The 17,713-nt window shown below is 38.8% G+C and overlaps 1 protein-coding gene across 7 annotated transcripts in view; it reads left to right on the top strand.

The window, feature by feature from the left end:
- SLC25A40 (solute carrier family 25 member 40) overlaps positions 1–17,713 on the top strand; it is a 65,508-nt gene that overhangs the window by 23,843 nt on the left and 23,952 nt on the right. For all 7 annotated transcript variants that reach the window (XM_067746143.1, XM_067746140.1, XM_067746142.1 and 4 more), the window contains 3 exons: positions 1,520–1,640; positions 2,924–2,983; positions 4,704–4,810. In XM_067746143.1, the coding sequence (XP_067602244.1) occupies positions 1,544–1,640; positions 2,924–2,983; positions 4,704–4,810 (264 nt within the window). In that variant the 5' untranslated portion in view covers positions 1,520–1,543. The remainder of the gene's footprint in view (positions 1–1,519; positions 1,641–2,923; positions 2,984–4,703; positions 4,811–17,713) is intronic.

The following is a 17,713-nucleotide window of genomic DNA, read 5'->3' as shown; positions in this document are numbered from 1 at the left end:
CATATATGTATTTTTATGCACATAGACATTTGGAAAGGTGATACTGTATGTTGCCAGTGGTTACTTTTTCATTTATTTTTTTGGCTGCACCGTGCGGCTTGCGGGATCTTAGTTCCTGGACCAGGGATCGAACCTGGGCCCTTAGCAGTGGAAGCATGGAGTCTGAACAACTGGCCTGCCAGGGAATCCCCTTTTTTTTAAAAAAACTTGTTTTATTTTATTTTTTTGGCCATGAGTGGTTATTTTTTATTTTTTAAATTTATTTATTTTTGGCTGCGTTGGGTCTTCGTTGCTGCTCGTGGGCTTTCACTAGTTGCGGTGAGCGGGGGCTACTCTTCATTGCAGTGCGTGGGCTTCTCATTGCAGTGGCTTCTCTTATTGCGGAGCACGGGCTCTAGGCACGCGGGCTTCAGTAGTTGTGGCGCGCAGGCTCAGTAGTTGTGGTGCACGGGCTTAGTTGCTCCGTGGCATGTGGGATCTTCCCGGACCAGGGATCGAATTGGTGTCCCCTCCATTGGCAGGCGGATTCTTAACCACTGTGCCACTAGGGAAGCCCCAAGTGGTTATTTCTTAAAAATAAGTTTCTAAATGATTTTTGTATTCTTTTGTGTTAACTGAGTTTTTCAACAGAGTATATATGTTGCTTTTCTCATTAAAGTTTTCTAAGATAACACTTCTTACGAAGGTTATGTTTTTGATTTTATTTTGTACCTTTGCAACAGTGTTTGATATGCAGTAAAAATAGTGCTATATTTGCTGATAATTCTGTACTAGGTTCGAGTACCTGAGTAGTTCTTTTGAGGCTAAATTCAGATTTTGAGCCTTGTTGGTCAGCTGCTTTCATTCTTTTACATGGCCAGGGTCCATTTTCTTAATGATCTATTAATTGTCTTTCAAATGTGATGCTGCTCACATAGCTTAGCTGAAGTACATTACCATTTTTGGAAAATAGAGAACATGTTCTATTAATGATGATTGTTTAGTGCCTTGGGGTATAGAACTTACACGTTTACTTCTGATAGTGGTCAACAACATGTGCTTTTTTTTTTTTTAAGTAAATTTACTTATTTATTTTTGGCTGCATTGGGTCTTCGTTGCTATGCATGGGCTTTCTCTAGTTGTGGCTAGTGGGAGCTACTCTTCGTTGTGGTGCATGGGCTTCTCATTGCGGTGGCTTCTCTTTTTGCAGAGCACGGGCTCTAGGCGTGCAGGCTTCAGTAGTTGTGGCACATGGGGTCATTAGTTGTGGCTCACGGGCTCTAGAGCACAGGCTTAGTAGTTGTGGCGCAGAGGCTTAGTTGCTCTGCAGAATGTGGGATCTTCCTGGACCAGGGCTCGAACCCGTGTCCCCTGCATTGGCAGGCGGATTCTTAACCACTGCGCCACCAGGGAAGTCCAACAACATGTGCTTTGATAGTAATACTGGTTATTGTTTTTATAGTTTATTTAACTCTTAGCTGTTGATTTTAAGGGCATTTTCTATTACACTTTTATTTTACATCTTGCTTTTCTTTAACAGATTTTTCTTCTATTAGTTAAAAATATGAATCCTGAAGCAGAGGGACCACCAATTATCAAAGTGACTCCTCTTCAACAAATGATTGCCTCTTGTACTGGAGCTATACTGACATCACTGATGGGTAAAATAATATGTAGATCATGTAACTGAATGAATCATTGATTCCATTTGAGTTTTACCATCTGTGAAATAATGATAATATTATCATTCATGCTTCATCATGATAACATGAAAAGAACCCTGGACAGAGAACCAAGAGACAGAATTTTAGTCCTTGCTTTGCCATTCTCAGGGTGAATGCACGTTGGGATAGTCCTTATTCTCTTTGAAATTAATTTTCCATCTCTAAAATTAGGAGCTTAGATCAGGAGTTCTTTGAGGTCCCTATCAATATTAAACTTTTATGACTCTATTATCCTTTTTTTAATAGACAGTAAGAAGATGGAATAAAATATTAGCATAATGAAAAATACAGAAATTGGACAACTTATAGTGGCAACAAATTCAAATTATATTTTACTTTGCTTTAGTAACAGTGAATTGCTTAAATTCCTCTGGACCACATTTTTATGTCTTTTTTAATGAATTTCTTGTAGACACAGCCAAATGACATAGTTAGGTGACAGTTTAGCATTTTAATGACTTTAACTTGGCTAGTTTATTTAAATAAGATAGCAGATGATTAGAAAAAATGTAAACTAATTGCTTTAGAATGTAGTGTCTTTAGGTCAGAATGCTAGGGTTGTAAAGGCTTTAGAGATCTTCTAATGTGACTTCTTCATTCTCAGAAGAGGAAATACAGCCTGCAAATTAAAACCATTCTCCTTTGCTTCACTGTTCCCAAATGGAGTTACACAATGTGGTAGGAAGGATGATTTATGACTAGCTTACTCAAATTTGCATTATCTATAGTTTTTGTTTGATATAGGTGAATTTAACAGAATAGGAAGACTTATATTGTTTGATTATTGATTACTTGTACAAAGTTATTGATTACTTGTACAAAGTTATTGATTACTTGTACAAAGTTATTACTTGTACAAAGTTATTCTCAAATATTTAAATGGACTTTTGGAACTTTCATTCTTTACCTTAGATAACATATTTTCTTATAAATACTAGTATTTTAGTTTTAATGCTAATGGAATTATAGTTGTAGAAATATTATAAATGAGAGTTTAGTACTTGTGAGAGGACTAATTACATTTTCTCACTGGTACTCTAAATAAAATTCAAGGGCAAGAAATCAGAATGTTAACACTCAAAACCACTTTAAGATAAATAATCTTACCCATTGTGTAGTCACGAGGAAAGGTATCATTCAGTGTATTTTGTGTTCTTTGGACAAATGTCTGTACAATTTATAGGTATCACTTGTTAATTGAGATTTATGTATCTTCATAGTGACACCCTTTGATGTTGTTAAAATTCGACTCCAAGCCCAAAACAACCCATTCTCCAAAGGTATGTGTTCTGCTTATCCTGAAAACATTATGTTAGATTTTTAAATGTCACTGTATTCTTTTTTGTTTGAATAATATTCTTTTTGTTAGTTTTTAAAAATTGATGCCTTTATCCTCATGCAGAAACATTTTCTCATTTCTTAGTTGTACATGATGAGGTCTAGGCAGAAAACAAATACAGTTGACCCTTGAACAATGAGGGGGTTAACACTGCCCACTGTCCACGTAGTTGTCTGCCTGTAATTTATAGTTGGCCCTCAGTGTCCACAGTTCCTGTGTTTTTGCAGTTCCTCATCCTTGGATTCAACCAACTACAGACTGTCTAGTACTGCAGTATTTACTATTGAAAAAAATCTGCATAAGTAGACCTTCACAGTTCAAACCTGTGTTGTTCAAGGGTCAACTGCCTGTGTATATGTGTATATAAAACATATAACACTTTCGTGAACCTACTGATTAAAGCAGAGGACAATTTTATATTTGAGTATGTGCCTCACAAGTAAGAACAGAATTAAACTTGTAAGGCATCTTAGAATCTAGCTTCCTACTTTAGTCCAAGAGCTGTGCTCATCCTACAGTATTCATCCAACAGTCATCTAATTGTTGCTTGAATAGTGATAGGAAAGTCATTATTTTACCAGGCAGCTTGGTTAATTGCTGGACATTATAGCTTATGTGGACTTTGAGAAGAAAGAGTAGTTATATGTTTTTATTAGATGGGCAAAATTAGTGATTCCTTGATCAATATTTTGCGGTTTTATAAAGATAATGCTGTTTCAAACATGTTTAAATAGCAGAAAACAGACTGTGAGAAAGCTAGCTTTGTTTCAGGTGGATGAGAGGATAGATGGGTTGTAGGAAGAGACTGAAAAGTAAAGTGGTTTCCTGTACATTAAAGTTAGACTAATGTATTATGAAATTGACAGAATTATATATGGTAGAATAGAGAAGACAGTTTTGGCAGCAAGAATGAATCCAATAATGGGAAGGATTGTTATTAGAGAAAGTTGTAGTCAGTTAAGAGGGAGCTGACAAATGTCTAGATTGAGCAGTATAAATACAGAGAAAGGGACAAAGCACAGCATTATTTACATTGGTTGAGAAAAACATTTTTTCATAGTCTTTTTTCAATTGATGTATAACATTGTATTAGTTTTAGGTGTACACTGTAATGATTTCATATATGTATATATTGAAAAATGATTACCACAATAAATTTAGTCAACTTTCATGACCTCACATAGTTAATAAATTTTTTTCCATGTAATGAGATCTTTTAAGATCTACTCTCTTAGCAACTTTCAGATATACATTAGATTTCATAATATATTTTTGTCTGAATTGCCCTTACATACCACAGGGTTTTCTTCTGGTCAAATAGAGAAGACGTACACCCATGCTGTCTTTTCAAAACAGGTTTTCTCCTCTGTCTTCCCTCTCCGCTCCCTCAGATAACCGAAAAGAATTTATTTCCATGTGCATTTGCTGACTGCAGTTCTGAAAACATAATCCACTAATTTACTCAATTGCTTTTCACCACTGTGAGTTTAGAGCCCAGTGCTATGTCATTAAGCAAGTCAAATTATTTATGTTTCATCCTAAAAGGTGAAGACAAAGTTATGTCTTTGTGTAGCCTGCTCATCGTACTTTCATTTTGTTCATATGTAAAAATAATACAGTTTTGTGAAATAATCACTGACTGTTAGAATCTTCTTTCTTAGGAAAATGTTTCTTATATAGTAATGGACTTATGGATCATCTATGTGTCTGTGACGAGGAAGGCAACAAAGCATGGTATAAGAAGCCAGGACGTTTCCAGGGAACATTGGTAAAGAGATTATATTATTTATAATCACAGTATGTTTTCTATTCTAATATTTACTCTTATATATGAAATATTTAACGATTACAGGAGAGTAAAATGTCCATCAGGTAGTTGGCACACTTATCCACAGTTAAAAAGTAGACATTGAAGCAGGAAAGGGAAAGTGCTTTTTTTGCTTTTAATTCTTTGCTAACTTTATTTTCATCTGTTTATGCTTAGGGAGTGGGTTTTTTTAAACTTTTTTATTTTGAGATACTTGTAGATCATATACAATTTTAAGAAAAATATACAGACAGACCCTATGTACCCTTTTTCCAGTTTCCCCCAGTGGTAACAGGTGACAGGATGAGTACAGTAGACCACAGGATATTGACATTGATACAGTGAAGATACAGACAATTCCATCACAGCAAGGATCCTTCCTATTTCCCTTTTATAGCTACATCTACTTCTTAACTCCTGGCAATCACTAATCTGTTTTCTATTTATATAATTTTGTCACTTTAAGAATGTTACATAAATGAAATAACAGAACATTTTGGGTTTGGCACTTTTCCCTTAATTATCTGAAGATTCATTCAAATTGTTTAATGTATCAATAGTTTGTTCCTTTTTATTACTCACTAGTATTACATGGTATGGATGTGTACCACAGTTTGTTTTCTGAGTGGTTTCCAGTTTTTGGCTCTGAATAAAACTGATACATACATTCATTCACAGGTTTTTGTGTGAAAGTAAGTGTAAGAAAAAACTCACGTTTTTTTCTCTGAACACTCTACTTAGAACACTTCTGAACCGATATGTGGGTTTTTTCCCCCATACCGAGCAACTCTCCAGGGTTCACAAACTGGGTATTCTACAATTTAACTCAATTCTGACACCATCTACCTGGAGTTAGTGTCAGGTCCCACAAGACTGCTCCCACTTCAGATGCCACTCCCAAGTCCAGGTTGTCACCTATGTTTCTGAATGACTGGCTGTAAATCAGAGGTTCCCAAGGTCTCCTCTTGGGTTCAGTAATTTGCTAGAACAGCTCACAGAACTCAGGAAAACAGTTTACTTACTAGATTACTAGTTTATTATGAAAGGATACAACTCAGGTACAGTCAGACAGAAGAGATGCACAGGGCAAGACTTGGGGGAAGGGGTGTGGAGCTTCCATGTCCACTCCAGGTGTGTCACTCTCCCAGCACCTCCCTGTGTTCACCAGCCTGGAAGCTTCCAAATGCCATTCTTTAGAGATTTTTATGGAGGCTTCATTACATAGACACGATTGATCAAATCACTGGCCCTTGGTGACTGACTAAACCTCCAGTTCTGCCTCCCTTCCCAGAACCCCTGAGGCTGGGGACTGGGATAGGGTGGGGAGGGTGGGACTAAAAGTTCCAGCCTTCTAATCAAGTGGTTGGTTCCTCCTGGCAACCAGCCCCCATCCTTTGGTTCTCTAGGGCCTTTCCAAAAATCACCTCATTAACATAAACTTAGGTGTAGTTGAAAGAGGCTTGTTGTGAATAACAAAAGACGCTACTTTCACCTCTTATCTCCTGGAGCTATTTCAGGACTGAGAACAAAAGACCAAAAATTATCAACAAAAGATGCTTCCTTTGCTCTGTATTAATTAGGAAATTACAGGAGTTTTGGAGCTGTGTGCCAGGAACCATGGATTAAGGCCAAAATGTATATTTCTTATTATTAATCATAATATCAGTGTTAGTCTTCATTTCTCTGGGGTAAATGTCCATGAGTGCAGTTGTTGGGTCATATGGTAGTTGCATGTTTAAGGTTTAAGAAACTGCCAACCTGTTTATGAGACTGGTAGGACCATTTTACATTCCCAGTGGCAATGTATGACTGATCTAATTTCTCCACAACCTCACGAGCATTTGGTGTTGTCACTATTTTTATTTTAGCAATTATGATAGGTGTGTAGTAGTATCTCATTGTGGTTTTAATTTACATTTCCCTGGTGGTTAGTGATGTTGAAAACCTATTCATATGTTTTTTAGCCATCAGTATATCCTCTTCAGTGAAATGGCTCTTCATGTCTTTTGCCCATTTTCTAATTTAACTGTTCGTATTTTTACTGTTAAGTTTTAAATGCTCCTTATACTATCTAGATACGAGTCCTTTGTTGAATGTGTGATTACTAAACATTCCTTCCCACTCTAACTTCCCTTCTTATACCCTTAAACAGGGTCTTTCATGGAGTAAAAGTTATTAATTTTGATGAAGTCCAATTTGTCAATTTTTTCTTTATAGATCATGCTTTTGGTGTCAAATCTAAGAATTCTTTATTTACCCTAAGATCTGAAGATTCTTCTCCTGTTTTTAAAGTCCTTGATCCATTTTGAGTCATTCTTATATAATGTATGGGTTTGAGGTTGAAGTTTGATCCTTTTTGGTTTTTTAGCATGTGGTTGTCCAGTTGCGTTTGTTGAAAAGGCTATCTTTCCTCCATTGAGATGCTTTTGCACATTGTCAGAAATCACTTGGGCATATCGTGTGGATCTATTTCTAGGTTGTTTATTCTGTAACATTTGTCTGTTACCTACATCAATACCACACGGTCTTAGTGTAGCTATAGAATAAGTCCTGAAATCAGGTAAACTGATTCCTCCCACTTTATTCTTATTTTTCTTTTTGAAAGTTGTTTTATCTATTTCCAAAGTTTCTTTGTCTTTCCATATAAATTTTAGAATAATCTTGTATATACCTACAAAAAATCTTGATGAGATTTTTATAGGAATTGTGTTAAACCTGTATGTCTTATTTGGAGAGAAATGACATATTTACTGTGCTGAGTGCTCCAGTCTGTTTTTTCTTCTAGATATAATTGACATACAGCACTGTATAAGTCTACGGTGTACAGCATAATGATTTGACTTACATACATCATGAAATGATTTCCAGAATAATTACCATCCACCATCTCACAGATACAAAATTAAAGAAACAGAAAAAAAATTTTTTGTGATGAGAACTCTTAGGATTTACTCTCTTAACAACTTCGGTGTATAACATACAGCCATGTTCATTATCTTTATCATGTTGTACATCATTTATTAGTACTTATTTATCTTATAACTGGAAGTTTGTACCTTTTGACCTTCATCCAATTCTCCCTTCCCCCACCCCCCAACTCTGGTAACCACAAATCTCATCTCTTTTTTTTTTGAAAGGCAAATCATGCACAAATTTTCTTTAGTAAAACTGGCCAGAGCTTGTTTTTAAACAAACAAACAAAAGATTTTAATGTCTGCTAGGAAAAATCATCTCTTTTTTATGAGTTTGTTTTTGAAGTATAATTAACCTACAATACTATGTTCCTGTTACACAACATAGTGATTTGATATATTTCTATGCATATCAAAATGATTACCATGATAATTCTAGTTACTATACGTCACCGTGTAAAAATATTACATAGTTATTGACTGTATTCCTCACAAGATACATTTCATCCCCTTGAATCCTTTACTTTGTAACTGGAAGTTTATACCTCTTAATCTCCCTCACCTATTTCTTTCCTCTCTCTCCTCCCCCTCCCCTCTGGCAACCACCTGTTTGTTGTCTGTATCTGTAACTCTGTTTCTGTTTCGTTATGTTTGTTCATTTGTTTTTTTAGATTCCACATATAAGGGAAATGATACAGTGTTTGTCTTTCTCTAACTTATTTCAATTAGCATAATACCCTCTTGGTCCATCCATGTTGTCACACATAGCAATATTTCATTCTTTTCAATGGCTGAGTAATAGTCCATTATCTATCTATCTATCTATCGACCTATCAATAGATAGGTATCTGTATCTCACATTTTCTTTACCCATTCATCTATTTACGTTGCTTTCATATCTTGGTTATTGTAAATAATGCTTCAGTGAACATAGGGTGCATATACCTTTTTGAATTAGTATTTTTGTTTTCTTTGTATACATACCCACGAGTGGAATTGCTGGGTCATGTGGTACTTCTATTTAAAGTGGTTTTTTTTTTTGCAGTATGCGGGCCTCTCACTGTTGTGGCCTCTGCTGTCGTGGAGCACAGGCTCCGGACGCGCAGCCTCAGCGGCCATGGCTCACGGGCCCAGCTGCTCCGCGGCATGTGGGATCTTCCCGGACCGGGGCACGAACCCGCGTCCCCTGCGTCGGCAGGCAGACCCTCAACCACTGCGCCACCAGGGAAGCCCTAAAGTTTTTTGATGAAGCTTCATACTGTTTTCCATTGTGGCTGCACCAATTTACATTCCCACCAACAGTGCATAAGAGTTCCCTTTTCTCCACATCCTTGCCAACACTTGTTTATTTGTTGTCTTTTGGATAATAGCCATTTTTACAGGTGTGAGGTGATATCTCATCGTGGTTTTGATTGGCATTTCCCTGATGATTAGTGATGGTGAGCATCTTTTCATGTGCCTGTTGGCTATCTGTATGTCTTCTTTGGAAAAATGTCTGTTTAGATTCTCTGCCAATTTTTTAATCAGGTTTTTTTGGATTTTTTGATGTTCAGTTCTATAAGTTCTTTGTATATTTTGGGTATTAACCACCTGTTGGATATATCATTTGCAAATATTTTCTCCTGTTCAGTGGGTAGCCTTTTCGTTTTGTTGATAGTTTTCTTCGCTGTGCAAAATCTTTTTAGTTTGATGTAGTCCCATTTGTTTATTTTTCCTTTTGTTTCCCTTGCCTGAGGAGACATATCCAAAAAAATATTGCAAAGACCAGTGTCAAAGAGCATACTGCCTATGTTTTCTTCTTCTTTTTAAAAAATTATTTATTTTATTTAATTTGGCTGCACCAGGTCTTAGTCGCAGTACGCGGGATCTTCGTTGCGGCATGTGGGATCTTTAGTTGTGGCACGTGGACTCTTTTTTTGGTGGTTGTTGTTGCGGTACGCAGGCCTCTCACTGCTGTGGCCTCTCCCGTTGCGGAGCACAGGCTCTGGACGTGTAGGCTCAGCGGCCATGGCTCACGGGCCCAGCCGCTCCGTGGCATGTGGGATCTTCCCGGACCGGGACACGAACCCGTGTCCCCTGCATCGGCAGGCGGCCTCTCAACCACTGCGCCACCAGGGAAGTCCATCATGTGGACTCTTAGTTGTGGCATGTGGGCTTCTTAGTTATGGCATGCAGACTTCTTAGTTGTGGCATGGGAACTCTTAGTTGCGGCATGCATGTGGGATCTAGTTCCCTGACCAGGGATTGAACCCAGGCCCCATGCATTGGGAGCACAGAGTCTTACCCACTGCACCACCAGGGAAATCCCCTGCCTATGTTTTTTTCTATTAAGATTTTTGCCTTCAGGTCTTAAGTTTAAGTCTTTAATCCATTTTAATTTTTTTAAATTAATTAATTTTTAGCTGTGTTGAGTCTTCGTTGCTGCATGCGGGCTTTCATGAGCTTCTCATTTCTCACTGAGGTGGCTTTTCTTATTGTGGAGCACGGGCTGTAGGCGTACGGGTTTCAGTAGTTGTGGCAAGCGGGCTTAGTAGTTGTGGCTCGCAGGCTCTAGAGCACAGGCTCAGTAGTTGTGCACAGGCTTTGTTGCTCTGTGGCATGTGGGATCTTCCTGGAGCAGGGATTGAACCTGTGTCCCATGCACTGGAAGCCGGTTTTTTGTTGTTGTTGCGGTATGCGGACTTCTCACTGCTGTGGCCTCTCCCATTGCGGAGAACAGGCTCCGGATGCACAGGCTCAGCGGCCATGGCTCACGGGCCTGGCCGCTCCGTGGCATGTGGGATCTTCCCGGACCAGGGCATGAACCCATGTCCCCTGCATCGGCAGGTGGACTCTCAACCACTGCGCCACCAGGGAAGCCCGGCAGGCAGATTCTTAACCACTGTATCACCAGGGAAGTCCCTGAATTTATTTTTGTGCATGGTGTGAGAGAGTAGTCCAGTTTGATTCTTTTGCATGTAGCTGTCCAGTTTTCCCAACACTGTTTATTGAAGAGGCTGTCTTTTCCTCATTGTATATTCTTGCCTCCTTTATTATAGATTAATTGCCCATATAAGTGTGTGGTTTTATTCCTGGGCTCTCTCTTCTGTTCCATTGATCTGTGTGTCTGTTTTTGTGCCAGTACCATATTGTTTTGATTACTGTAGCTTTATAATATGTTTGGAATCAGGGACAATGATACCTACAGCTTTGTTGTTCTTTCTCAAGATTGTTTTGACGATTCAGGGTCTTTTGTGTTTCCATACAAATTTTAGAATTATTTGTTCTAGTTCTGTGAAAAATGCCATTGGTATTGTGATAGGTATTGCATTGAATCTGTAGATTACCTTCGGTAGTATGATCATTTTAACAATATTCTTTTTTTTTTAATTTATTTTATTTTTTTTTATTTTGGGCTGCATTGGGTCTTCGTTGCTATGCACGGGCTTTTTCTCTAGTTGCGGTGAGAGGGGGCTATTCTTCATTGCAGTGTGCAGGCTTCTCATTGCGGTGGCTTCTCTTTGTTGTGGAGCATGGGCTCTAGGTGCACGGGCTTCAGTAGTTGTGGCACTCAGGCTCAGTAGTTGTGGCTCGTGGGCTCTGGAGTGCAGGCTCAGTAGTTGTGGCGCACGGGTTTAGTTGCTCCACGGCATGTGGGATCTTCCTGGTCCAGGGATCGAACCCGTGTCCCCTGCATTGGCAGGTGGATTCTTAACCACTGCACCACCAGGGAAGTCCCAACAGTATTAATTCTTCCAATCCAAGAACATCTGTTTGTGTCATCTTCAATTTCTTATAATTTTCTGAGTTCAGTATTTTACCTCCTTAGATTTATTCCTAGGTATTTTATCCTTTTTGATGTGATTGTGAATGGGATTATTTCCTTAATTTCCCTTTCTGATAGCTTGTTAGTGTATAGAAATGCAACAGATTTCTGTATATTAACTTAGTATCTTGCAATTTTACCAAATTCATTGAGGAGCTCTAGTATTTTTCTGCTGGCATCTTTAGGATTTACTATGTATAGTATCATGTCATCTGCAAACAGTGACAGTTTTACTTCTTCCTTTCCAATTTGGATTCCTTTTATTTTCTTCTTCTCTGACTGCTGTGGCTAGGACTTCCAAAACTATGTTGAATAAACTATAGTGAATAAAAGTGGTAAGAGTGGGCATCGTTGTCTTGTTCCTGATATTAGAGGAAGTGGTTTCAGCTTTTAACTGAATATGATGCTAGCTGTGGGCTTGTTGTATATGGCTTTTATTATGTTGAGGTATGCTCCCTCTATAACCATATACCCACTTTGTTGAGAGTTTTTATCATGAATGAATGTTGAATTTTTTCAGAACCTTTTTCTGCATCTGTAGAGATGATCATATGGATTTTATTCTTCAGTTTGTTAATGTGGTGTATCATTGATTGATTTATGGATATTGAACCATCCTCGCATCCCTGGGATAAGTCCCACTTGAACCTGGTGTATGATCCCTTTTGATCATTGTTTATCATATTGTTGAATTCGGTTTGCTCATACTTCATTGAGGATTTTTGCATCTATGTCATCAGTGATACTGGCCTGTCATTTTCTTTTTTGGTGTGATCTTTGTCTGATTTTGGTATCAGGGCAATGCTGGCCTCATAGAATGAGTTCAGAAGTGTTCCTTCCTCTGCAATTTTTTGGAATAGTTTTGGAAGGATAGGTGTTAACTCTTCTCTAAGTGTTTGGTAGAATTTACTTGTGAAGCCATCTGGTCCTGGACTTTTGTTTGTTGGAAGTTTTTTTTTGTTTTTGTTTTTGTTTTGCGGTACGTGGGCATCTCACTGCCGTGGCCTCTCCCATTGCGGAGCACAGGCTCCGGACGCGCAGGCTCAGTGGCCATGGCTCACGGGCCCAGCCGCTCCGCGGCACGTGGGATCCTCCCGAATCAGGGCACGAACCTGTGTCCCCTGCAACGGCAGGCGGACTCTCAACCACTGCGCCACCAGGGAAGCCCTGTTGGGAGTTTTTAAATTACTGATTCAGTTTCATTACTGGTATTTCATCTGTTTGTATTTTCTATTTCTTCCTGGTTCAGTGTTTGGAGAGTGTACATTTAGGAATTTTTCCATTTTTTTTCTTGGTCATCCATTTTACGGCATATAGTTGTTCATAGTAATCTATTATGATCCTTTGTATTTCTGTGGTGCCAGTTGTAAGACGCCATTTTGACTTATAGGTTTTTGTGTATATATTCCTTTGCTGAGGCTTTCTAATTTTTCATTAGTTTCAGACATGTTTGTAAGTGATCATTCAATGATTCATATGTTGACTGTTTTAAAATCTTTGTCAGATAATTCTAATTTCTGTCAGTCTCAGTGTTGGTATCTGTTTATTGTCTCTTTTCATTCAGTCTGACATCTTCCTGCTTATTTATTTATTTATTTGCCACGCTGTGTGGCTTGCGGTATCTTATTTCCCCAACCAGGGATCGAACCCGGGCCCCTGGCACTGAGAGCGCCAAGTCCTAACCACTGGACCGCCAGGGAATTCCCTCTTCCTGCTTCTTAAAATGACAAATGATTTTTTCTTTTTTACTGAAACCAGGAAATTTTGAGTATTATGTTATGCAACTCTGAATCTCATTTAAACATTCTATTTTAACTGGCCTTTTTGACACTGTTAACTCAGAGGAAGAGGGGTGCCACCCTGTTATGTCTGGGCAGAACTGAAGTCCAGGTTCCTCACTCAGCCTCCACTGATACATAGGGTGTGGGAGAGGGCTCTTTGCTGTTGGACAGTATGGTCTGAATGTTTGTGTCCCTCCCCCCCCCGCAAATTCATATGCTGAAATCCTTAGCCTGATGCAGTTGTTTTAGGAGGTGGAGCCTTTGGGAGTTGATTAGGCCATGAGGGCAGAGACCTCATGAGATTAATGCCCTTAGTAAAGAGACCTCAGAGAGCTCCCTTCCCCCTTCTGCCTTGTGAGGACACAGTGAGAAGTCTGAGATCCAGAAGAGGACCCTCATTTGACCTTGCCAGCACCCTGATCTTGGACTTCCAGCCTTGAGAACTGTGAGAAATAAATTTAGGTTGTTCATAAGCTATCCAGTCTGTGGTGTTTTGTTTAGCAGCCTTAACAGACTAAGATAGTGGGCGTGGAATTTCTGACTCCCCTTGTGATTTCCACTGCCACTGGTTGGGGGGTAGTCTCATTACTGTCAAGTGATGGTAAAAGTCCTGATTCTCCACTACTCCTTCTCTGATACCACTGTAAGAACCCTTAGCATATTCACCATTGTTATTTAAAAATCCCCAGTCTGATCCTTCCAAAATCTCTGCCATATCTGAATCTGGTTCTGATGCTTCGTTTGTTTCTTCAGACGATATATTTTGCCTTTTAGCATGCTTTGTAATTCTTTTCGTTGGAAGCTGGACATGATGTATTTGGTTAAAAGACTGAGGTAGATAGACCTTTAATGTGAGCTTTATCTGGCTAGACATTAGGCTGTGTTTACTTCTTGTTATAGCTGTGTTGTCAGAGGCTAAAATTTCCTCTACTGTCCTAGTTTTTGTCTTGCCTGTTGTCTTTGGGTTTTCCTGGAGACTCCTCAGATAGTAAAATAGTTTCCCTTGAGTGTAAGATTTTTTTTTAAGGAGAATGAAGATTTGGGGCATATGTCAAAAATGGTTACTTTTCCCCTTACCCTGCTGGAAACAGGAGGGGATTTTTCTCTGATCCTAACAGTGAGAATATGGTAGGGCTCATGGAACTGAAACTCATGAAAGCATAAGGACCCTCCTACAGTAGCCTCCTCAGAGTTTTTGATTCTCGAGTTAGTATACACTGAGCAATCTGTCAATTATAAAGTTTACCTGTTGGTCCTGATTCTTACTTTGGGCTTCTACTCTATTAAGCTGTGAGTGAGTCTCTGTATCTGTCTGTCCATCTCTCCAATGTTCAAGGCAGCAGTTTGACCTGTGACCTCAATCCTCCGACCAGTCTAAGAGGAGTTGTTCATTTTTCATTTTGTTCAGGTTTTTTCTTGTTGTGAGGACGGAAGTGACGACTTCCAAGCTCTTTACATATAGGACCAGAAATCAGAATTCTTCTTTGGATTTATTTTGGTCATTGTCTTCTGCTTTCTTGGGTGGAAACATGGATTATTGATTTTAAGCCTGCCTTTTCTCAGCTCAGCATTTAATGCCGTAAATTTCCTTCAAAGCACTAAATTAGACGTGTTCCACAAATTTTGATGTTGTGTTTCCATTATCAATCAGTTGAAATATTTTCTAATTTCCTTTGTAATTTTTTTGGCCATGGATTATTTAGAAGTCCAATATTCAATTTCCCAATGTTGGATTTTCTTCTAGATATCTTATTGTTCCTGATTTCTAATTTAATTCCAATGTGGTCAAAGGAACATACTCTTAAGTTTTCAGATTTTTGAAATTTATTGAGTCTTGTGTAATGGACCTACGTATGATCTCTCTTGGTGACTTTTTTTTTTTTTTTTTTTTTTTTTTTGCGGTACGCGGGCCTCTCACTGTTGTGGCCTCTCCCGTTGCGGAGCACAGGCTCCGGACACGCAGGCTCAGCGGCCATGGCTCACGGGCCCAGCCGCTCCACGGCATGTGGGATCTTCCCGGACCGGGGCACGAACCCGTGTCCCCTGCATTGGCAGGCGGACTCTCAACCACTGCGCCACCAGGGAAGCCCATTGGTGACTATTTCTAGTGCACTTTCAAACCTGTGTTCTGTAGTTGTTGGGTATAGTGTTCTATAAACCATTAGGTCAGGGTGGCTGATACTTCATTTAGATCTTCTGAATTCTTACAGATTTTTAAAATTATTCTATCATTCTCTGATAGAGGATATAATAAACTTTAGTTATGATTGAGGATTTGTCTGTTTTCTTTTTTAGTTCTGTCAGGTTTGCTTCATGGGTTTTGAACCTCTCATTAGGAACATTCACTTGATATGTTTTCTGATACATTTTTATTATAGTGAAATCTCTTTATCACTCGTAATGTTCATTATCTTGAAGTCTTTTATCTGTACGTAATATAGCCACCTTTCAGCTTTCTCATATTAGTGTTTATATGGCCTCTTTTTCCATTCTTTTACTCCAAGACAGTGATATAGTTGTGCCTTGTTTTTTTACCCTAGAGACTCTTCAGATAGGATCTGAGACTTCTGCAGTTCTTTTAGCTGTGATCGTCTGTTGTTTTACAGGAGCCCTGTTGATATAGTGGCTTTTAATTGGGAAATTTAGTCCTTTAATATAATTTTTCATGTGGTTGGGTGTTAATCTACTATCTCTGTATGGTTTTTTTTCCCTTAACTGCTCCCTTTTTCCCTCATTTCTTGCCTTTTTTTGGATTATTTGAATTTTAATAATATTACATTGATTTCTCTATTCCCATTTCTAGGGAGACAGTTCTTCAAAAGTGTTTCACATTTCTTCATATCTTGTGAGCATGGCATTGGCTGCCCTTTGTTCCTGACCATCTTTTCAAGGATGTTTGTAGAGTGAATAACCTTGGAAGATTCAGTGCTTCCCTCTAGAGCAAGGGGGTGGCATCCTTACTTCCTATTCTAAAGGATTTAGATTCCCTAAGGTCAGATTTCCTTTCCTGTAATGCAGTCCCACTGTGTGTCTGGGTGTCATCTATCCTTCTTCACATTGCCCTTTGGAAATTGGGGCTCAGGAAACAGGCATCAAAATGCTGATACTCTGCTGCTACTGCCGCAAGTAATAAACTTTGTCTCACCCCAGAGAGTTTTGTCTTTACCATCTCTCATGATACCGTGGCAGGCTGACTAGCTAACTAGGAAGTAGGGTGAAATCTCAGACCCCTTACAGTCTTGACATCCTTTACTCCCACCTCTTCCTTTGTGCTATTGCTTCATTGATAGTCCATCTTGTTACCTTACAGATTCCACAATTCACAATTAGAATTTTTGATTTAAATAGTCTTATGTCTTTTAAATAGTTAAAAAGAGAAAAGAGAGAAATACATATTCTACATGTAACCACTTATTTACCATTTTTGTACTTCCTGCCTTTCTGAAGATTGTGGTTACAATGTGCCATCATGACCCTTTATCCTGAAGAACTTTTTACAGCATTTCTTTAGTGAAGGTATTTTGGCAGTGCAGTCTCTTAAGTTCTTGTTCTTACAGAAATGTCTTTATAAAGCATTTTTGAAGTGTGTTTGGCAGCATATAGAATTCTGGCTTAGTTTCTTTTTCAGCACCTTAAATATGTCATTACATTGTCTTTTGGCCAAAATTTCATGTGTCTGATGAGAAGTTAGTCTTCATTTATCATCCTTTCCCTATATGTATTTTGTCATTTTGCTTTTTGTTTGTATGTTTTGGTTTGGTTTTTTAAATAATTTTTTATCGTGCTCTGAATTCACAGCATTTTTTAAAAATTTATTTTTAATTTTATTTATTTTTGGGTGTGTTAGGTCTTTGTTGCTGTGTGCGGGCTTTCTCTAGTTGCGGCGAGTGGGGGCTACTCTTTGTAGCGGTGCGTGGGCTTCTCATTGTGGTGGCTTCTCGTTGCGGAGCATGTGCTCTAGGTGCATGGGCTTCAGTAGTTATGGCACGTGGGCTCAGTAGTTGGGGCACACGGGCTTAGTTGTTCCATGGCATGTGGGATCTTCCTGGACCAGGGATCGAACCCATGTCCTCAGCATTGGCAGGCAGATTCTTAACCACTGCGCCAGCAGGGAAGTCCCTGTTTGTTTTTATTCAGTTGGGATTTTTTTGAGATTTGGGGCTCTGATATCTTTCACTAATTGGGGAAAGTTTTTGGTCATCATTTTATCAGGTAATTTCCTGTTCTATTATGTTTCCTTTCCTCTATGACTCCACATTAACCTGTGTTATACCACTTGGTATTTCCCCTCAGGTCTCTGAGGCCCTGATAATTTTTCTTCATTCTCTTTTTTTGGCCACGCTGCACAGGTTGCTGGATCATAGTT

The sequence above is a fragment of the Pseudorca crassidens genome, chromosome 8, assembly GCF_039906515.1.
Source record: "Pseudorca crassidens isolate mPseCra1 chromosome 8, mPseCra1.hap1, whole genome shotgun sequence".
NCBI lineage: Eukaryota > Metazoa > Chordata > Mammalia > Artiodactyla > Delphinidae > Pseudorca > Pseudorca crassidens.
The sequence above is the reverse complement of the archived record's forward strand: the minus strand, read 5'-3'. Positions and strand labels throughout refer to the sequence as shown.